The sequence below is a fragment of the Anguilla anguilla genome, chromosome 1, assembly GCF_013347855.1.
Source record: "Anguilla anguilla isolate fAngAng1 chromosome 1, fAngAng1.pri, whole genome shotgun sequence".
NCBI classification, from domain to species: domain Eukaryota; kingdom Metazoa; phylum Chordata; class Actinopteri; order Anguilliformes; family Anguillidae; genus Anguilla; species Anguilla anguilla.
Window position 1 is genome coordinate 9946961 of NC_049201.1, and position 23106 is coordinate 9970066.

The 23106-nt window shown below is 46.4% G+C and overlaps 1 protein-coding gene and 1 long non-coding RNA gene across 4 annotated transcripts in view; both read right to left on the minus strand.

Moving 5' to 3' along the window:
- Positions 1–5091: 5091 nt before the first annotated feature.
- On the minus strand, positions 5092–7894 carry LOC118220657. Its single transcript, XR_004763992.1, has 2 exons — positions 7675–7894; positions 5092–5896 (listed from the first exon to the last, which is right to left on the minus strand). It is a non-coding gene; the product is annotated as an uncharacterized LOC118220657 (long non-coding RNA).
- Positions 7895–10011: 2117 nt separating this feature from the next.
- The window catches only part of aqr (aquarius intron-binding spliceosomal factor), a 49275-nt gene continuing 36180 nt past the window's right edge, over positions 10012–23106 (minus strand). For 2 of the 3 annotated variants that reach the window (XM_035381462.1, XM_035381470.1), the window contains exons 32-36: positions 19937–20107; positions 16801–16886; positions 12572–12746; positions 11259–11372; positions 10012–10572 (exon numbers count right to left, since the gene is read on the minus strand). In XM_035381462.1, coding sequence (XP_035237353.1) covers positions 10282–10572; positions 11259–11372; positions 12572–12746; positions 16801–16886; positions 19937–20107 — 837 coding nt within the window. In that variant the 3' untranslated portion in view covers positions 10012–10281. The remainder of the gene's footprint in view (positions 10573–11258; positions 11373–12571; positions 12747–16800; positions 16887–19936; positions 20108–23106) is intronic. The other variant, XM_035381479.1, reaches the window with a different exon arrangement.

The window sequence follows — 23106 nt, forward strand, 5'->3', positions numbered from 1 at the left end:
GTTTCCACATATGTGTTACGCACAGTTTCCTTATCTCTGAATGGTGCTTGCTTGATTCATTTTAATTGTTCATAGTTAATACTTGAAAAGGAGGGAGCACTGATAAAATTTGAAAGCGAAAGATAGCAATGGAATACCTTTTGTGTCCTGGTTATCACATGTTGAATAAGCGCAAGTCACTGTGTCCAGTTCAAACACTGGTACTTTCTAAAAACATGCAGACTTACTGTAGTACAGTTTTTATTAGTTCTTATGCTTTTTTTTTCAAAGAGTGAATAAACTATAGTGGTAAATTGATTAAATATGTTCGGAGCAATTTTTCATTGTTTTCATTGTGTCTATATCATATTCAAGTGATACTTTATCAATATTCATATACTCTTAGGCAGTAATGTCTATTGTTTTTCATATCTCCAAAGCGCCTGAGATGACGCTTGCCACACTATGACATTCTTTAGGCTGTTCCAGACAAAAGTAGTTCATAACGAGATGGAGTGTTAAGCTTTGCCAAATGGAAATAACACGTGCGCATTACAGCTGGCTTCAGCAGCTGACCGTTACTCTGTAGACATTCAACTCCTGTCTGCCTCAAATGGTCTTTTATTATTCTTAGAGTAAAACAGTGAAATAATTTTTTTCTGCAGCGCGTTACGCGTTTCTGTTCAAATCTTATTTTCTAAGGTCTAATACAGCCGGTCATAACATTTCTGTCCTTGGTATAGTGAATCATCTCCGTTTGCTATCTTCCTATTTATAAGTTGTTTACATCATTTGGGATCATAAATCCAAGGAAAGTTGTAAATGTTCCTGACAGCTTATGCATTTAGAATAGGGGTGTCCAATCATGAAAAGGGCTGAGTTTTTAAATATTTTTATTTTATTTTTGCATTAACCCAGAACTACGACACCTGATTCAACTAGTTGACTAATAATAAGTCTTCAAACAAGACCTTGATAAGTAGAATCAGATGTCTAAATGCTGGGCTAAAACAAAAACCTGCACTGGCTCTTTTTGGATAAGATTAGACACCCCTGATTTACATGATGAATCCAATGAATTAGGGTCAATGGATTGTACAGACAATGTTTCACTTTCAGATGAACCAGTAAGTTTTAAGCTCAGTACATTTTACCGTTTTATAAACCATATTCGCGAGTTTCATTGATTTACGGTTTGTTGTTACGATTCTAAATAGGATAAAGCAGTGCCTTTATGAAAACAAAGCCTTTATTGTAGATCCATTAGGATGTGTTTCTGAATACTGTTAAATTACTCATTTGTTTCTGTTATTTTATTAAATTTTCTTATTACGTCTTCTGGCAACTATTTGTTGTCAGAAGACGTAACTACGCTACTTGTGAGTTTCAGTCATTGCGGAAGTAACTGTTGGACAGTATAAGCAGCTATTTATTTGTTTGTGATAGCACGTCTGCCGTGTTGTGCATATGTTTTGCATTCCTGGGAGGTGAATGTGTTTGACTGGTATCTATAATTGGAAAGAGAAGCTAAGTCACTCATTGAGCTTGGCTTGGCTCAGAGAGAGTGCTACGTGTGAATCATTCAGTGGTGTGAAAGACTCCTCACTTTGCCAGGGCACAGAAAAAAAAACGGGAGCAGTTCAAAGAGTATCATGCTGTGATTTCCACATGAGGAATACCGTCGCAAGTCGGACAGAAATGACAGGATCTTTTTTTGGCAGGATCTACTTTCCGACTTACGGAATGACAAAAGGCATTGAGAACATAAACAGCTGTGAACTAGCTATGATAGACTTGGCATAAAATAAAATAAAATTTATCAGAATTTCATTCAAACGGGGAAACATCTACCACTTCTGGAAACTCGTTTAGACCAAGCATGTTTTTGGTTTAAGATTAAAATTATGAAACGAGAGCTATTCCTATTTCCTCTACAAAAATATTACACATTATTAAACACATGTGCTATGTGTGATGAAAATGCAAATTTCCTCATTTCAGTGCAGACAACAGAAGGCAAAAAAAAGAAAAAGCTTGTATAGAATATATTTTCTCCTTTTCCACCCTGGAAGTCATATGGTACAGAACTGTATTTGCCTTCAATACTGTCTTTTCTTTTCTTTTAATATAAACTGAATGATGGAAAGATAATGAGAGTATGTACAGTCTAATCAGGAACAGGACTCGCTACTGAAACACTGTAATGCCAGAATTACCATAAATGTGCTTCAGCTTGAAGGCATCAAATCGGAAGGTGCTGTGGGCAATAACTGGGCCCAGTTGGCAGTGTTGTCGATAATTTCTCACCAACGGGACATGAATGGCCTCAAGTGCTCAGTCACTGAACACTATGCTGTACCTCTGATGATTTCATCCACACTTCACTGGCCTGTAATGTGCACCTCAGAAGCGATGAAAGCTTCTATGATCCAGAACAGGAGCACGTCAGAGGCCTGTACAGATGAAGACCAATTACCAGAAGCTTACACCCAGCTTATGAACATGATCATTCATAACTCCCATGGAATCTCCAAATTATTCATGTGATACAAGTGCTTGGACTGCAAGAGATGATTTCATGTGCATTGCCCCAGTTTCATTGGGTGAAACTCTGTTTGCATGCTGCTGTAAGGATGGGCTCTCATTGTCCTGACTGCATGTCGGTCTTGTGTTATGATGCAACTGTAATGTACACTGAGAACGTGGCCGAGTTTGTTTTATTTGATTTTAGAGACTACTTAATAAAACTGGAGCAGCAGAGGACATTTCACTATTCAAAAATGCTTCAAATTGCTTCGCAAATCACCATTTTTTAAAGCACAATTACAGTTTATAAAAAATGACTGGTATGCTAATGTCAACATTCTACATTATCTACAAGAACGGGAAGAATCAGCTTTTAAATTGAATATGCTTTTCTGGTACATCTCTATAAAATTGGTTCCTTCCTTTTACAGACTAAGCTGCAAATAATAATGTAAATTTTACACAATAGTGCCTATAATAACCAATCAATTTAATACACGTTAAGGTAAAACCACAAATGGAATATGGTACCTCTCATGCCTGTGGGTTTTCTCTTGAAAATACTTCAGACAGAGACTAACCTATCCTCTTTTTGAGCCAGCAGGACTGGAATAGGTCCTCCGTGCCTGTAGGAGACTTGAATTAAAAAAGCCGTGTGAGGTTAATTGGATCCTGGACTCCACACACTCTCTCTCAGGCCCCCCCCCCCCCCCCCACCCCCCACCCCCCACCCCCACCCTGCGTGGCAGCACAGTGAGGAGGGGCTCGCCTTTTTCCGAGCCCCAGTCCTGCATCCAAATTAAATATTTACCACCAGTGCTGAATTTCAGCCTCCGTTGCATCGGTTTATCACTTTGCTTGGGCGTCTGTATTTGGTCCAATCCGGGGTGCTTTCCATTTGTTGCCAAGGATTCGGCAACAAAAAAAAAAATTTGAAAATGAAAAATGAAGTCAGGCTATATTGGCTTGTTGCCTTTGCCCTCAGGGTCTTAGAGAGCAAAGCTGGGTTTACAAAAAAGTAATCTAACTAGATCTCCTGTGGGAATCATATAAATATTGCATCAGAAGATTTGGGACAAAGCCCTATTATCAAACACACTTTGAACGCTCAAGACACAGCATTTCAACGCATGAGAGAATCATTGTCATTCTGTGTATCAATCAGTAGCAAGAGTAAGGGAAAATGAGGTTAAACAGTGCTTTGAAATTGAAATGAAATATTCATGAATCATATTTGAATAGTTTAATCTGCTAATGCATAGCTTCCTCAGTGACTGCGCGAAACGAATGCCGCGTTTTGGGTAAATCCTACCGGGGATTTTAAAGTGCTTAAAACCAGGAATATTTTTGGGAAAAAGTGATAGGTAGTCTTTGTGTTCTTTTAGTCATGCCTCGCTGTTTTCAGAGTTACCCGACACAGATGTGACAACCCCCCCCGTGTTTAAATAAAAATGAAGCCACTAGACTACAGAGTCCACCGTATGTCTACAGTGGAACGGCTCTTAACATTTTCTGAAAGGCACCCTCATTATCATTTTCTATTTGAGGCGCTAGAACGTTGCCTTTCACCTTCAGTGACCTTTTTAAGATCACGGCTCCAGCCTTCTTCTCTTTTATTACTCTGTAGGTAGCTGGGAGACGGCCTGCCCTGGTCCTTCCCCGGTGCCTAGGTAAGCCGTCGACAGCAGACGTCTGAAATCCCCTTCTCGTTATCCGTTACCTCTGAACCGCAAAGCGGCTTCGTGTCTTGAGGTGGCAGACCTCTCTCTCCTCCAGGAATAAGCCGAGATGGAAGGCGGAAGCTGGCAAAGATGTTATGCGGCAGTTTTGGTGCTTTATTGTCATCTACAGCCATTTTCTTTTGCAGGGTTTGGTTCGTGGTGTTCTGGATGCTGTGTTTTTCAGGGCTCGGTCAAGGTTCTGTGAGGCCACAGTGGCTAAGTGGGATTCTGTCTGGGTTCTAGGAAGGGGTAAGAACACACAATGCCTTCTGAAAGGTTTCTGATTGCCTAATGATTAATATAGATGCATGGTATTTAGTTTGCAGGCTTGCTTTCAGAGTAGTCAAATTGATTTTATGTTCTTACTCTGTCATTATGTTAAAAAAATGACTCTAAGTACAGATTACCAATATCCCCCAAACACCTGTCAGTCGAAATAAATTTCGCAGTAGTTTCAGGTTCAAATCGCTCGAGCACCAGAAAAGCACAACTGGAACAGCTGCTTCCTAGTGCACGGATTAGAAGCAGCTGATGCAGTTTTTATTCATGGTTTTAAACCAGAAGTTTTTACTCCTGCTCTGTTCATTGCAATTGGCCGACAATGTTTTAATACTTAAAAAGCGAAGGGTTTAAAAAAAAAAAAAAAAAGCACCTTTTAAAAAATACTGTACGCCATCCCTGAACCTATGACCCTATGAAATTAATATTGTAATATTTCATCTTTCACATGAAACCGCACCTTCACCATGCTCCCCATCACCAACCATCTTACCTTACCTACTGGTATTCCACGCAACTGTAAATCTGGTAGAAATAAGGCTGACATACAAAACAGCCACACGAGAGAGAGGACAAACAGTCGAAGTTCATCAGTTACAAATGCTTCTTTATTTTCGTTTTAACATTAACAATTTCTGAAATCTTTCCTCAACACTTCAGTCATAACTATAGTTAGGGTAACACCACTTACTTTCACCTAACAGTGTTTACTAACCTGCAGTTTATATATAATTTGCGTGTTTCAGTAAGATGAATATTCATGTACACCCTAAATAAATGTACAGCATATGAGACATTTGTTTTAAAGCCCTTTCAGCATAAAGTGCCATGTCTATTTTCTTTAGAAGTTGTACAACTTCTTGTTCTAACTAACAGATATCTTCACTATAGGTAAATAAACGATTTTCATTTAAAACAAAACAGCATGAGTACAAGAAATGTCATTCAAAGTTGTAAAAAGCATGAATAAGGTTTGTATGTCGATATGCGCCATTAATGTTGATAAGGGGTGTTCGCGTTTGGAGCAGTCTGTAGAGTTTCAGATGAACAATGAATGATCTCGGTACCTAAGAATGGACGTCAAAATGCGCAGAGTTCGTCTTCGCTGGCGTCTGTGCAGGGGAAAGGCGTTTCCATGGAGACGGGAGCCGGAGCGCGGCGCTCCCTCAGCACAGCGGCCTCCCGTGCCTCACGTTCAGGGCGCAGGTGCGCCCCAGGTTCGCCCCCTCCAGGAGGAGGTCGGTGAGGCGGTCCAGTCCCACGCAGGTGGTCAGGGGGGCGATGAATCCGTACAGCCCGCCCAGAAATATGCTGAGGGGCCAGGCCAGGGCCAACAGGATGATGAGCCATACGATAGAGTAGAGGCAGGATCCACAGCTGGACATTCTGACCTTGGACGGGCGGACACACACAGAGAGAAAACCCGAGGAAGGGGATCAGAGCATTTACTTCAGTTTTGAGTTCAAGGAAAAAACAAAAAAACAACAACACTGTATCCCTTTTATCTGTGAGTTTTAGTGCTTTGTTTTTATTTGTTTTTAAGTATTGGGAAAATATTATTCATATGGATCTGCATCTGCATTTGGAAAAATGTAGACTTGAAATGTATAGTTGCCAGCTTTAGAAACTAGCTTTAGACTTTCACAGAATTATTTCACTGGAGTTAAAACTTGCTTGTTAAAGACTAAAAAGATCTACAACATAACAACAGATTTATTTGTTTAGGAAATATAGTCTATTTTAATATGGGTAACATAGAACACTCTGCATTTTCTCCAGATGGATCAGATTTCTCCCCATCGATGTTGCTGTCCTGTGATGTGTCCTCAAGGGAATTCTGTTAATGCCTTGCCGTATTTTCAAGTTCAATTTAGTCCTGGGTGCTCAGAAAAACTTTCTCTTCTTGTCTTCAGGCAGCTCGTGAGATTATTAAACCAGATCAATTCCTCAATAAAGAAGTGTCTCGGAGGAGAGCTGGATTTGCTTTGGGGGGAAAGCACAGCGTGCAGAAGAAGAGGCAGCGCAGACTGTCAGAACGTATAGAAACCTAATGATATAGCCAGAGAAAATTAAATTGTTTATATTTCCCCCGTGATTGCAGATTATCAGGCAGAACCAGCTATCATCCTGGCGTACCTGTCAGAAATAATGGTAGCAAGGGGAATGAGAAGTTTCGTGAACCCAAAAATGGATGACGCTGCCTCTTTACTAACCACAAGTAGAGTACGAATCAAAAAGTTTTCCCACAGACAGCAATGTCTGGATTGCTTCAAACAAACGAGAGGTTGACAGCAGCTGTGCTTGCCACACATCATGGGGTTCTCTAAATTAAAATCCAAATGCCTGCAGTTGACTGGTTATTTGGACGAATTTATTGCGAATCCCTGGAGTGCAGTTTAAGTGAATTTTGTTATCAGTGGGAATCTTCTGTCTTTTCCCCTCAGTTGACACCTTTATTTACTCTGCGGAGAACCACTTTTCTCGGGGCATTTGCTTTTAATTCAGCTACACTTAACTAACGTAGCTGGGATTCATGACACAGTTGAGCTGTTCACGGGAATGTGGTCTGAGGCTGATCTGACAGTACGGGCCATTGTTTAATCGGCCGCTACAAGTCAGTGCCAAGCTCTCCCTTTCCTGTTTTTCAGTCACTTCCTCTTACATCAGCTGGATCTATAAGCGCCATCACGCTGCTAATCTCGAGGTGATCTTGTGCTTCGGGGCAACTCCCACCGAAACAGAACACACATTCACAGCAATATCTCACAGATGCTATGCCCACTAGAGCACCAAAAATACATTTAAAAAAATGTCCCACATTCATGAAGAGTGGAGGAAGTTATTTAACAATCAGACCAGAACCAGGAAGAAAAACAAAACACAAACCAAATCAAAGCATAACAAAGTTTGTAACAGCTGCATGAGATGCTAGGCTCCATTTAGACGTTCTGTTGACAAAACAACCCATTTAAGTCACCCATGAATACAGAAAAAAGCATCACTTTGAAGCTAAACACTGCCTGACTAACTCAAAGCTAAAGCTGAAGTTATACTTCAGTTCTTTGAGTAAAACAATGTTTATAACAGAGAAACCTGTGGAAGAAAAAATAAGAACAGTTCATTGCTAGTCATTAAAAAGCTTTAGCATGCTGAGGGGGAAAAAGTTCACCTTTAGTTAAATGTTGTTTCTGAGCGGTGTGTGTCAGAATCCGATCCGGCTGGATCCCCTCGTTCCTGTGCGAGTCTCACGTGTGTCTCAGTGAGTCCGTGACCACAGCCACTTCCTCTCTGGCACCAGATTTACTGCAGCAGTGCAGTATGGGTGAAAAATGCCAGGGGGAGGTCTAAGCAAGGCGTCCCGTGGAAGCACGCACACAACTATCAATTGAGCACTTGTTCAGTAATGAGTTCAGTGTTAAGCATCAGTGTAAGTAAGTATCCCTACATTTCTCCATATTTTTTTATGTATGTATGTATGTATGTATGTATGTATAGGTGACCATGGACACACAATCACATTTTAAACCTTCATTCCTTTTTTTTTTTGCAATGTTAAGAAACAATAATTTGCTCTTATTACTAGAATAGCGGAGGTATACCACTTTGCTCAAGTATGCCAGCAATAACCCCTCTGTCTGTCTCTGTTTCTCCCTCCCTCTCTCTCTCGCTCTCTCTCTCTCGATATAAATCACAGTAGATGTACCTGACCAGTAGCTGAACTCGATCCTTACTGAGTACAAGACAACATACTGTAAAAATTCTCTATCTGCTGGGAAATGTACAGCAAATAACAGGTACCCATTAATGCGCATCCAGACAGCAAAAAATTAATTATTGAAGAAACACAGTGCATTCACCCATTACGGAGATTAAGCAGATTTTATGCATCTGAGTAAGGAAGTTAATGCCATTTTGGAGAGTATCAATGTCTGATTGGCCAATAATATTGTGAGTTGCAGATTTAGGGATCAAAGTAAATATGCTATTATTGAGACAGAATTGGTACAATTCTGTGTAGCACCTCAACTACAAAAAAACTCCACAATGGTACGTTATTAATACATTATGAGTCGGTGTGACAGTACATTCCGCACCAAGCCAAGTTGATGAGGCAAAGCTAGAGACCTATGTCTGGACATACCAGCAGCCAAATCGCACATACAAAAGTATCCTTTACACTATTGTAAAAAAAAAAAAAAAAACAATGGATGTTTCTTCTCCAAAATGTTTATCAGAGTCTCATAGCGCGCGCCCCCCCCCCCCCCCCCCCCAATACCTCATTTTAAAACTCCCCATCCATCATAGACTCCAACACATTTTCCATCGGAACCCTACCCTTCGACATTTGTGGGAAACCCCCACCTCTGTCAAGCCTGTGTTTAAACTATGGCTGTGATGCCATCACTGGCGAGTAAAGGGTACTTATGTCAGTGGTATGTAATGCTGCTGCGGCATGCCTGTAATGCTTGTGTGTGAAGCCTTATGAGCTCTGTATTGTATCCCACAGCATGCTTCATCTGCATCATAAAGCCTAAAATATGTCTTATGATCCCCATCTTACAGGTCATTGGCTGGCTTTTAGTGGGCTGACCACTACTGCTTTGCACTGACCATACTTTGAAATTACTTAGCTAGCTAGCAGCAACAATTCTGGAAGTACCTTCCTATCATACAGATAAAAAGTACCTTCCTATCATACAGACAGTCTGTTTTCTCAGTTTGGCCTCTGTCAGTCAATTGGCTTATCCTTGGTAAACTACATTCAGCCAATTTGATCAAAGTTCTGCTGACAGACACAGCTAGCTGTAATTAAGGGCTTTGAGAAATGCACATTTTACTGTATTATTATGGGGTGCTTGTCTGTGTCTGACAGCGAGACAGCATCTAAACCGACCACTGTACTGTCACGTTGAATTCTTCATTTTACCGTGATACAGCACTACACTGACACAAATAACTACATATTTCACTGCACACTGTCCTGAATTTTTTTTTTGGGGGGAGGTGGGGGTGATGTAATTATTGAATGGCCGTCCCCCCTCCAGCGCACTCAGGGCCGGTGGCTGACCTACAAACGTGGCGGCGGGGGCAGCTCGGAGTCCGCCGGGCCCGCGGGGGTCCCTGACCGCATCGCCGGATCAAAGTCACGAAAGGCCGAGAGGGGACCTCTGCGTGTGCGAGCGCATGTCTGCACGGGTCGTAAAAAGGTATTTATAGATGGCCCAGGGCCAGGGCCACGCCAGGCAGCCAGCGCTGCCCGCGCCTTTCATCGGCCATTTCCTAGAGAACGCAGGGACAGATGGTCACCTAGAGCACGGACACGGAGGAGAGACAGGGACTGAGAGCGCAGCACCGGCAGGTCATGAAAACAGACCGCAGGGTAAAGTGGTTTCGTCTGTCGCGTGCATTACAATAAAGCACCATGAGGCAATATGTCGATGCAACAGCCAACGGCTGAACTCTTTTCAGAGGCAGAAATCAAAGACGATACTCCATACCCAGGAAGTATTTTTAACCTTTTACTTAAAAAAGTACACAAAAAGACATTCTCAGAATAAGAACTGAACATACTCATGGTTTCATTTTCGTAGGAAGCTGATCTCTTTCCAATAATTACCGCAGGGGGAAAAAAAAACACTCCTGAAAAAGCAGGGCTGCTCCATTAGGGCAGAGGGCAGGGGGAGGGGGAGGGGGAGGGGGAGGGGGGAAGGGGCGGGTCTGTACGGTTTGGGCAGTTCACTTCGTGTGTCAGAGTGGAGGGACGGGGTTTAGCAGCCTAAGGCCCCTCCTCCGCTCCACTGTCCTCACTGTCACTGTCTCTGCCGGGGTGCTCGGGCATGGTGGAGTGCTCCTGCTCCTCTTGCTGCTCCTCCTGCGCCGCCTCCTGCTGCTGCTGCTGCTGCTTCTCCTCTGTCCCCTCAGAGCTCTTCTGGGGCTCCTGCGCCCCGCTGGGGGTCTGCTCCATCTGCTCAGGCTCCGGCTGCGTCTGCGCATCCTCGGCTGCACCGTCTGCAGCCTCCTCCGCTGCAGCCTCCACTTGGCTTGGAGGAGGGAGAAGCGCCTGCTGCTGCCACACACAGGGAGGGAGGAAGAGAGAAAGGGACGGAGAAAGGGAGGAGGGAGAGGGAGAGAAAGAAAGCAGAAGAGGGTAAGAAAGAGTGAGAGGAACAGAAAGACGGAGAGAGAGTAAGGGAGAGGGGGAGAGAGGGAATGAGAGAGAGAGTTATGTTTCCAGTAGCTCATTTAAAAAACAGCAAAGCTGAGTGACAGTAAGCGCTGGCTGGAATCTGCAGCAGTCAGACGCGGCTCTGTTCATTAAGAAGCGGGTGGAACGGCTCCCCTGCCCTGCTAACAGCGAGGAGTGACACTGCCGCATGCTACAGCTCTGGATTTGCAGCCAAGACCTTTTGAGTGAGAAATGAGACGCAGTCAAGCAGAACAATTTCATTTACAATTTAATCAAGCCCCGACCCGTCAATGTGCCACTGTGTATTCATTCATTCATTCACATCCCTGCTGCAAACGGAGATGTGGATGTGCATGCACACGTGCACACACACACACACACACACTAGTCTCTCAGTCGTTCGTTATCAGTGAATGGGAGTCACTGCTCTGCAAAGAGCCTATTTCCGGCCCGGAACTAAAGCCTAAAGACTGTAAAAACAAACCAAGTGCACTTTCACAGGTTAATAACTGAAGAATTTGGGCGGAGCTTGGAGGATTCTGTGAGCAGCTCGGTCCCGGGCTTACCTGTCTGTACTGCTGTGTGCTCTGGATCATGTGCATGTACATGTTGTACACCAGATTGGCCATCTCCGGCATGTTCTTGATCACCTGATTAGGGTGGGCGGAGCGGGTTTCCAACTAGAGACAGGTAAAAAAATGAGAAATCCCATCAGGCCTTGCTCTGACCACTCCCCTCTCACCTGACCACACCTTCATCCACAGCAGCTTGTCTCTTAGGTAATGAGATGTTGACAGATGTGAATTGACCACTAACCTTCATCTGACAAACTAAACATTAATTTGCTATAAGGTCTTTGTGAAATACTGTGCCAAAAGAGGATGGTTTGTTTCCAAAATTTTGATTACCAGCCCCTTAAATTTGGCATGGTTCTCTTAATTGGACATAATTAATTGCTAAAATAGTTGTTCTGGGCACCAGTGAACACCAAATTACTGTTCTTCAATGAAGCCAGATAGCTTTCTCCATTACTAATTGCCTTAAACGGGCTCAAATGAACAGAGCTAACTTGCAGGCACACATTCATCATAAATGTCAGCGATAAAAGCTGATTCTTGCTAAGTGCTGTAAAACCCAGTCAGGTATTCAAATCCAATTAAGTGAGCTTAGATCTGACGGGAGAAGCAGCACACGGTCCGGTGCACTTGGACCGGGTTCGAGAGAGAGGCGGAGGCATGGGGTCTTTATCCAGATTCACAGCAGAAGATAGGAAGCGAGACATCTTGTTCAGTCGGCTGCTTTAAGGCTGTCCGAACAGAAGCAGTGGGGAGCTCACAGTGCCCCAGGTCTCTGGTGCTTTAGACCAGGGGAGGCACAGTACCAGCATGCCCTGTCACAGCCAAGATGAGCCCGACCTGTTCTCCTCCTGCTGTGGGTACTGACACTGCAGAAATGACTGCCCAGCTCCGTCAGAGGGAGAACAAACCCAGGCCACACTTATATTCACACGTCTCTCCCTGCGTGAGCCAGACTCTTCGCTTTGGGACTTCACACACGTTGAGTGGAGGAGAGGAGAGAAGCTGTGGTCAGACTTCCTCATTCAGTCACAAGGCTGCTCGCTGAAGGGGATCAGACAGCAGCCATATGACACCAGCTCCCCTTTGCCCTTTCACCTTCGACCCTTACCAGCCTGCCACAGACCATTTCTTCACAGGCCTTGTGACAGCAAGCATTTTCACAATGAAGGTTCATCTTTTCGTCTATATAAACATAATAAATGGCGGTAGAATTTTTCCAGCCGCCAAAATAAATACTGCCATGTATCCTACTGAGAACGGAGCTCAGCGCTGTGAACGGCAGCTGCGGATTCGAGTCTCACCGGTCGTCCGGGGCTGTAGTACTCGTCCGGCCGTATGTGCAGCTGCAGGGGCCGGGCGGTCAGCTGGGCGAAGGCTGGGGTCAGCTCGAAGCAGTTCTGGAACAGCGACACGCGCGCGAAGATGTACAGGCCCAGCCGGGCCCTCGACATGGCCACCACCAGCCTCCGAACGTCCCTGCGGGGGGGGAGGGGAGGGAGGGAGGGGTGCGGATAGGTGAGGGTGAAAGGGAAAGAGGAAAAGGAGAACGGGGGGGGAAAAGGAATCAGTACATTTCTCCCCTCATCCTCGGGAATTAAAGGATTAGCGGTGAGTTTTCCTGCAGTCAGGAATACTGTGCATTTCCCATTTATAACCTGCCTCTTTAATAAGAGCCTCAGCAGGCCGGCTCTGCGGGCCCTGGGGATATGCGCATTAATAGAGGCAATCCGTTTCATTTAAACAGCCGGGCCGATAAGACGGCGGGAGTCTGAACCCAATTGAATTCTAATTTTAACCCCAGCGACGGCCGGGCCTCTCTGCGCGAGCGGAGACTCGGCCGGCCCCCGTCACTCACGCCGCCGCTCGCCGCTTCGCCCGGCTTCATCCGCCTTTTCGCCACGCTTCTGTATCGGCCGTATGCCGCCCGCCGGTTAAAAATAGATGTCCAACAGATGTTCGCCCACCGAGCTCCTCGGAAGAGCGGGGGGAACGAAACCTGCATCTCCAGCGGAGCAGCGCAAACGCGCGCAGCGCTCGGCACGTCAACCCATGCGCTGAACTGCGATGAGCACGCATGCAACGCTCGACACGTCAACCCATGCGCTGAACTGCGATGAGCACGCATGCAACGCTCGACACGTCAACCCATGCGCTGAACTGCGATGAGAACGCATGCAACACTCCACACGTCAACCCATGCGCTGAACTGCGATGAGAATGCATGCAACGCTCGACACGTCAACCCATGCGCTGAACTGCGATAAGCACGTGCGCAGTATTGTCTGCCGGTGCAGTCCTGCCTATGTGCAGGTCAGTGCAAAGGCGCTCAGTCACCAGGAGACTTATGGGTAACGCAGAGTCCAGTCTTCCACACAAACCCGACGGCAGTATTCAAAGAACCCTGTACGGTTCATTCCAATTTACAACTTTAGCAATTGGAAATAATTCCAATATGTGAGACTGCAAATTATTTTGCTGGTATTCTGTGTTTTCCCTTGTTACTGGTATCGTGCCAATGGTTGCAGTAGGACTGGTACTGGAATTTTTGGACTTTGTTTGTAAACTGGGAAATGCCCTATTTTGGAAATTTGGCATACAGGGGATGATATTTAGGGAAAGTCCAAATTTCAATTCAATTTACACTTGTTTGTTTAAAATTCATCCATATACACTAAAAGCACTATCACACTCCAATGTTTCAGATTATTATCTTACCTCACTGGAGTCAGATAATGTATATATGCAAATTAAATTTGAATGATTCATATACACAATACACAATCACAGTCTAGTGGACCCTGGTCCCCCCCACCCTCCCTCCGTCTCTGAATACCAGGCCTGTATCAGTCATCTTCTATTACACGCCAATGGATGCTGGGATTTTCGCTACAACCCATAATCCGATGAAGGCATTCTAAAGAGAGCACATTCAAACTTGATTTAATTACACACTAAACTCATTTGTGGCCATTAGAACTGCAAAAAGAGGCTGTGTGTATTTGTAGCCACACAGGGAACACGAGAACCTTGTTTCCCTTATTTACTCTGTGTTCAGCATTACAGTGATACAGCATGATGTGTTCAGCATTATAGTGATACAGCACTGTGTTCAGCATTACAGTGATACAGCATGATGTGTTCAGTATTATAGTGATACAGCACTATGTTCAGCATTATAGTGATACAGCACTGTTCAGCATTATAGTGATACAGCACTGTGTTCAGCATTACAGTGATACAGCACTGTGTTCAGCATTACAGTGATACAGCAATGTGCTCAGCATTACAGTGATACAGCACTGTGTATTCAGCATTATAGTGATGCAGCACTTTGTGTTCAGCATTCCAGTGATACAGCACTGTGTATTCAGAATTATAGTGATACAGCACTGTGTTCAGAATTATAGTGATACCGCACTGTGTTCAGCATTATAGTGATACAGCACTGTGTATTCAGCATTATAGTGATGCAGCACTACTGTCCTGCAATACTGTTTTTCTATAAACAAGGTGCCCAGAACAAGGCTTTGAGTAAAGGGAGAGAATATATAAATCTATAGTTTGCACTGTGGCGATACTGCAGTGCAAGCAGACACACACACAGGCAGGCGCACACACACCCACACCCACACCCACACCCACGCCATGACAGCTGGATGCCATCAGTGGCTGTGATGTGGGGTGTTCTGTACAGGAGGGGAAGCTCTGTGTGTGTGTGTGTGGGTGCGCAAGCGAGTGTGTGCGCATGCGAGTGTGTGTGTGTGTATGAGAAAGAAAAGGAGGGAGAGAATTAAGAAATATTTTTATCATTCCAATAAAGCAAACTGAACGAGGGAGCGAAAGAGGGAATTGCGGACATAATCTGATGAATCAGCCGGTTTCAGCTCATAAAGACTGAATGAATGAAATCAGGTGAAGCTTAAAAAATGCTTTAAATAAAACATTAATAAACAGTAACTCACATCCAAGTGATTGTGACTACAGTCTATGTGACAGAGCTCATGTAAAACAGTAAGGAAAACTACCCACCCAAAGCAAAAACTACAGACCAAGACAACCTGACGGACAGCAGGCGGTGGATAGAGATCTTTTACAGCGCCCTGCATGCGTACGTCACAGGGGGCAGCACAAGAACATTTCTATTCTAATTCGGGTGAGACTGACGCAGCCTACAGGGCAGCTGGCTCTCACACCCACGCCACACGCCACACCCCCCACCCCTGAGGCCAGGGGTTCCTGTTCCCATGCTGCTGTACCCCTCCCTGCGTGCACACAGTCCAGGAGAAGTCAATGCAATCTGGGGGTGGGTGCCCACACACAAAGTGCTGATTTACATGCCCATATCCGAATGCATTTTGGCATCTTGACCAAGTTCAGGACAAGCCAACAACAAGTAAGCCTAGCGAATGCTCTGGTTTAGCAGAGCGGTCTCACAAACCGCCCTTGCGCTTAACGTTTCGGAAGGACTGTGTTCAGCAGCGAGGTCCGTGCCCAGAGTGCGCTAAGTGTGTCACGACCCCGCCGTTTTAACCTGGAGCGGGCTGCCCCACCTGTCCACCGCGGGAAAAAACGACCCGAGGGATTAAACAGACCCCCCCCCCCCCCGCTGTGCGATACGCGGTACAGAGGGGGAAACCGTAATCCGCCGACAGGACGTGGGCCGGGTGATTAATGCGACGAGACCGGTAACGGGAACCCGCCAGACCGCCGGACCGCGCGACAGCTGTTTGGCGGGACGGGACGGGGCGGTGTGCGCGTTCCTCCTGCAGTTCGGGGGTTTTAAGGAAAGGGCTTAGCGTTTGGGGCCTGTCTGAGTGCTTTAGCGACGCTAAGCTAATAGAGCACAGATACGGACGCGTGAAGCATTCGTAAAGCTGAAAATGTCCAGGCTTCGTTCTCTTCAGCCGGGGCCTGTAAGCCCGGCCCCAGACGCTGTCAGGCGTCTCATAAACACATTACTCAGACGTACACAATGCACGAGCGCTGTGTTAGCCGCGCTGAAAAGCGGTGTCAGTGTTCAGTTTGGTATTAAAAACGTATTGTGTTTAAAAAAACCTATCAGCATTAAACGGCAGGTTGGGAATGAACAATAGCCTTTCTGTCAGCATTCAGGGGGCTTAGGCAAAACTTCCATCCGCACAGTTAAATTCGTTTTTAAGCTACTCAAGCTTTGATCTTCGTTCTTTATTGGGTATTTCGGGACAACATTTCCTTGCAAAGCATCCCTTCAACACAGATGGTGGGGGGAGGGGGGAGAAAAAAAAAAAACTCAACTGACATTACTTCCTTTCTGTAGCAGATATCCGCCAAGCAACTCACATTATCCTCCTCGTCTCAAAAAGGAAGCCTTCCTTTCTATGACTAAGAGAGAACTTTTTGGGCTCTGAAGACGTCTTAATTATTCTTATTTCGTTTCTTTAATCCTTTCAAGCGCGACACTGATAAAGGGCCCCTAATACTCGAGTGCTTGTCAGCAGTGAGTAAAATAAAAGGAAAAATAAAAAGCGGGGATGTCAATGCGGCCGCTTACCTCAGGTGTCCCACGGCCTTGGTGCGCACCAGCGACAGGATGATGTAATCGTTCTGCTGGCCCTGGAACCTGTCCACGGTGGTCACCTGCGAGGAGGCAAGTTCATCAGAAACGCGGCAGCCAAAGCCACAGAGCTGGTGAGCCTCGCTGGTGGCCTGCTGAAGGGGATTTTCAGTGTGAATGTCTGAGAGTGCGTTGCTTTAGCTCCTAGCTCCTTTTGACTCCCAGGTCAGCAGATCAGGGCTTGTTGTTGCCCTTATCGTGTCAGACCACATTGCCTGGCGGGGATAAGGCTTAGGGATATTCATCCAGAGGTTTACCTGAGTCTTCAAAACTTTGGCTGTGGCGGGGCGGGGGCGGGGGTGGGGGTGGGGTTGGGGGGGGAGATCGGGCAACATCATCAGCACCGTTTGTAAAGACGGTTTAAAACCCAACCGCTTGCATTTCGGAAAATGAAGGACAGCAAAACCGCACGACTCTGCAGCTGTATTTGTCCTCTTGAATCTGGCCAACGCAGCCTGTATTTCTGCATTTCCTCCTGGCAGGGAGAGGGAGAGGAGACCTGCGGAGGACCCGGAGAGGCGGGTATGAAAGGAGACGTGCCGCGCCTGCAGATCAGACCGATGCGTCTGCGGCGCTGGTGAGGGACGCTCGGCTCACGCAAAGCGCCGATCCGCTTTAAATAAATCACCGCGCTCTGTTCCCACCGGGGCGGCGCTCTATTCACCGGCATTAAGTCCCACAGGCGGGCTATCTGGATCTCCTATGGAGGAGACATGAGAGAGAGAAGTAGTAGAACGATATTCATTTGAAGCTCCCTGTTGCTATAACGGAACAGGTGCAGCACCAGAAGCAACAATATGTCCTTCAGAAAGCGTGAGATGCCTCGATCTGTCGGCTCGGATACCGCAGCGATGCATTCTAACGCCCCCCCCCCCCCCCCCCCCCCCAATCGCCTTTCTACGTGGCCCCCGCTGCAGCCCACTCAAACCTGCAGGAGGAAAAAATGGAGCGTAATTTCCATACGTCGCTTCATTTTTCCTTTAGAAGAAGATGGTCATGTTCCTATTTTTAGCATTCAGAAAGAAGGTTCGCAGCAGCGTTACTTTAGCATTCTAATAAGGAGCTACTTTACATTAAATCAGGGATCCAGGTCAGTTCGGTGATGCATTGTGATATCACCGTGCACATATTCACGAGCATTAAAGACTACTGATGATCCCTTTCAGAGCAAATACAGTAAGAGAGTAAAATCAAGTGTTCATTCTCTGTACCACATGCTACACCCACACATCTGCATGGTGATTCTAGAGATTAACTGAGCTGGGACCACTGTATCACATTAGAACACAGCAGTCCCCTTCAATGCCGTACAGCACTATAACGGAGCTACAGAAAAACCTGGACCTGCTCTTTATCACTTAGCTTTCCCTCCCTGTCTCTTCTCTTCTAGCCCCGCTAACAAAACTGACGTTTTGCATCGCAGCAGATGGTCAGCAATTTTAAATATTTATTGTTGGGTCTCTGCTTGTTGAGCGACTAGGCCGTCTCCCTCTGCCTAATTTATGATCCGCGGACGCCTGAAGGTACCCGAGACGATAACGGCGAATATATTTTCCCCTGGGCACCTCTGTGTGTGTGGAGGCCCAGTCACCGAGCTGCCCTGCGATCGCCCCGCCTCCGACAGCCCGGGATCTGTCCCCCGTTAGCCACTGAGCGAGTGTGCGTCTCTCCCCTTTTAAAGGATTTCCTTCTTTTCTTTCCAAATTCTGAGTCAGTGTTCTAGAACTCCATTGCTTTCCAATTACCAGCAGTGATTGTGACATCAGCATTGGAATGAGACAAGACATCGCTGCCCCTTGCGTCTAGCTCCATTCAGACTGGTAAACTGGCTAAACATTTCCACCCCCCACCTCCACCCCCCCCGCAGGCTTCCTGGAAATCAGGCCCCTCCTCCGGGAAAGAGGCGATTGATTTCCACCGTGGCTCCTGAAGTCCAGGCCCGGCTCCCCACGGCTTTGTTGTGAATATGAAACAGGGAAGATTGATTAACCTTATCGCGTGCGTTCGGGATTCTATCAATGTCAATTTAATTTCCCCAGCACCATGCAGGGATCACTGTCGCACACTGAGGAGTAATGCGATTCTGCGTTTCTTAAAGGGCCAGTTAAAGCCTATATTGAGAGTCACCAGAGAAATTCTTTATCAGCATTAAAGTTTATGATCTAGACTATTATTATTCTTTGCAAATGTAACAGCTAGTTTCAGCTAGTGGCCCAGTTGTCTACAGTTTTATACTAGAAGCAACACAGCTGCCCTACGCTAGCATGCCCTTTCTACAACAAATGGAATCCAGAGTCACTCTCTGCAGAATCCAACAGCACCAGGGAGGGGTGGACTTTGCTAACCGGGACAGTAGGCCATAATTTGGGGAGGGGGGGGGTCATCAGGGCCACTGTAATGAAGAGCGCGTGGTCTCTGAGCCACTGGGTGCATTTTGTCCGAGTTCCCAGACGCGGCGCCGTTCTTACCGCTAACCTAATTTACCCGTTTCCCGCCATTCAAAAAACACGCCATGCGTTTCTTCACTGCTGGTATTCTCCTTCAGCCGGCTTCGCCTGCTTCTCAGACAGAGGAAGCTGATCTGAGAGAAAAACTACGCTACTCTGGAATGCAGACCAAAGGAAATGTAAACCGCTACACAAAATAGCCGATAAAAGAATCACCCATACACACACATCTATGATATATAGCACACATGCACATAAAATACTTTTATTTAACAGAATGCGGTGGCAATCTGCGATGAAATTTCTGGAAAGTGCAGCCTCGTCTGAATCCCATAAGAAAGGGCTGAGCAGTACAGATCACACCTTATGCAGTTCAGCTTTTTTTACACACTGCGGCTGAGGTTTAAAAGCCAGCCTGCAGTATAGTGCAGTATACAAGCTTCTATCCAGCCAAATGAGACATTCACAACATCACCAAATCCCCTTTCAGCCATTCTGACCGTGTTAAACCGGAAAACTTCCAATTTAAATATTACACGGTTGTACAAGCGGAGTCGTCCATTAAACAGATCGATATGCACGGCATAAATGCCATTGGCTTTGCGGGGGGGGGGGGGGGGGCTCACCTTGTTGGGTTGGCCGAAAAAGGGGTTCCCGGCGCAGCGCTGGTTGATGACGTCCCGGATCAGGTGCTTCTGCCCGTTGTAGGTGGTGAGGATGCTGATTCGCTCGGCCGGGTATCCCAGCAACCGCATGTACATGTAGAGAGCCACCGCGTACTCCGCCTCCCCCAGGTTCTGCAGCCAATAGGAGAGAGCGTTACATCCAAACAGTCACATTCAGTGGCAATAAAACCGCCATTTTACACATGAAATGTGGAAACCTTCCTTTTTAGACATACAGGAATCATGTACCATTTAATACTGCACAGCAGTTCAAGAGCATTTCATATATCACGCATAATTATGTCATGTGAATCTGGAGACCGTAGTTATGGAACTGGTCTTGGAACCATCGCAGGTTCAGTTCCCGGGGAGAACACTGCCGTAGTAGCCTTGAGCAAGGTACTTAGCCTGCACCGCTTCAGTGCATCCAGCTGTATAATTGGATGCAATGTAAAACACTTTGGATTTGAGCGTCTGCTAAATACCTGCAGTGCAATGCAATACCTTGACTGTCCAGTATAAAACTTCAGCTTTCATTTTTTTTGAGGAGGCGGCAATTTGAGACGGAGGTTAAAATAAGGTTTAAATACATAAAACAAATTCAGGGCAATATACATGCACACACCATTTAACACAATACAGAGGGAAATGAGGCGTTTTATGGAGCAGTTTCTGGGAAATCGGGTCTCCTTAGCCCAGTAAAACATGGCTTGGCTATGTGACACGTACACACACAGATCCCACTTTCCACAGGGACCGCTGCCAACAAACCTGACACTTCCCAGGGTTCCCATCACACATCCACGGAACGGAAATTTGACTTCTCCAGCATGCCATAATAAGAGCGCGCGTGCAACCAAACAGTGAATAGTAACGCTTTTATGCCAACAGTAAAGCCAACACACCCAACACTTTCCAGGGTTCTGTTACCATGCAGACGGAGCGGAAATGTGACTTCTCCAGCATGCCATAATAAAAGCGCGCATCCAAATAGCGAATGGTAACGCTTTTTTTTTTTTTTTTTTATCAGTGTGGGAACAAATAGGGATTCCATCTGGCTACCTGCTGAGCTAAGTAATTACATCTCACAAAAAGGACACTGACAAACTCTGACTACGGCAATCTACGGCAAAAGGGCCGACCGGTGGACCTTCCAACCACACGCGCTTTCCGTCTGACAGACGTGACGATGGGGGGGGGGGGGGGAGGGGAAATGCAGATGAATCCCCATCACACGATGCGCATTTCCTGCACATTGTTCAGCTGCGCGAGGAGACGCATGCGCGTGGATGAATTCGCGAGGACTGACGACGGCGGCGGCGGCGAAGGCAGTCTGACGCGCTGCGCTCAGGCTCACTGATGAACCGTGCAGCCAAGAGCCGCTTCATCGCCACGGCAACCAAAACGCTAACGAGCGAGAAGACCAGGGTCTGGTGTCACTTCTGGACGGCTCAAGATCGCGCGGCTGCGAGATCGCGGCTTCTCAGAAGCTTTTAGGCCTGAACAGCGCAACAAGGGCTTCACTTTCAGCTGTTAAACGGATGACTCATTCAGCCAAAAAACACATTCCTCAGAATGTATCTGTTAAAAAAATAATGTCGAGGCATCGAGGTGCTCTCTCCAGATCTGGCACTTTGCCGCCTCACCAGCGTTCACACCTGGATCCTTTCACAGCCAGGGTCTTCCCCAACACGGGAACCCTCGCATGTCCCTGAGCTTCAGACAGTCTGAATTAGAGTACGGTTTGCACACGGTTCGTATGAGGACATGCAGAAGAGCAGGGCTACTGACGTCTGTAACAGAAAAGTAAAGAAGCCAGGGCTACATAATATCTGCTGAATGGAGGAAAACATGCAGACTGTGTACAGCACACCACCGTGTTACAACACAAATCCGTGCTGTAAAAGCTCAGTGTAATGAATCTAGTGAGAGAGGCCCTGACAGAAGAACTCATAAAATAGGCCCAGGAGCGCTGAGGCAAAGCTTCAGCCACACTCTGGATGAGCGTCAGTCTCTGTGTGGTAGAGCGTCATTCTCGCTGTGGTAGAGCGTCAGCCTCACTCTGCTAGAGCGTCAGTCTCTGTGTGGTAGAGCGTCAGTCTCGCTCTGGTAGAGCGTCATTCTCGCTGTGGTAGAGCTTCAGTCTCATTATGGTAGAGTGTCAGTCTTGCCGGAGAGCGCTCTGGTAGCGTGTCAGCCTCGCTGACTTTAAGGCCAGAGGCGGTGCTTGAGCCGCCTCCTTCCCCCTGACCCACCCCCCTTCCCCCCACAAGAGGAGCTGCAGCAGTATTTCAGAGCTCTCTGCCCTCCAAATGTCACAAAAAAAGATCCAAACACTATGTTTTATTCATGAGCGCTCAATTAAATTCCAGTAAAGCTTCTCATTAACGCTTCCAGTAATAATTTATAGAAACAATCTCTGTGTTTTACAGCCAGATGTGTCAAATCAACAGTGCTGACAGGGGTGAGGGGGTGCTATTCCCAGCGAGCTTTACCTGGATGAATATGAATTCATTTCATTAATAATCCACCAATGAGGCGGAGAACGCCGAGGAAATTCCTCGCTAATATGTAAACTCGCGGAAAATGATTTACATACCGCTAATGTTAGAAGCTGCTGGAAGGCAGAAGCTGTACACTTCATTCAGCGCCCAGCCGAGAGACAACTGCTTTCGCCACAGTGACAATTAAGGTCATGGCCGGGTAATGTGTGCGGTTAATGCGTATGGTCACATATTAAACCTGCTCACAACGCAGTGCAAATCTGCCATTCAATCTCCCCGCATTCTCAAAGCTTATACAATCATCTAACAAAGCCACAAACATGTCCCCATCACACACAGAGAGACACACACACACACACACACACACACACAGACAAACTCCCATGCCGCCAGAGCTGGCATTTCAATGGTTTTTTGGCCTTGGTAACACAAATCGGAGATCCTGGTAACCATGGAGATGCCGCCGCCTTAAAGCATGGCACCGCTTTGAGCTTAATGACGGGGGACTGGCATGCGGCTGGGAATGCACGGGCGAGGGGGGGGGGCGGGGGGGCTGGGGCGGGGCAGGGAGAAGCCCTGTCTAGGTCCCTCCCCAGGGAAGAACGGTTAAGCTGTAACCATTGCCAC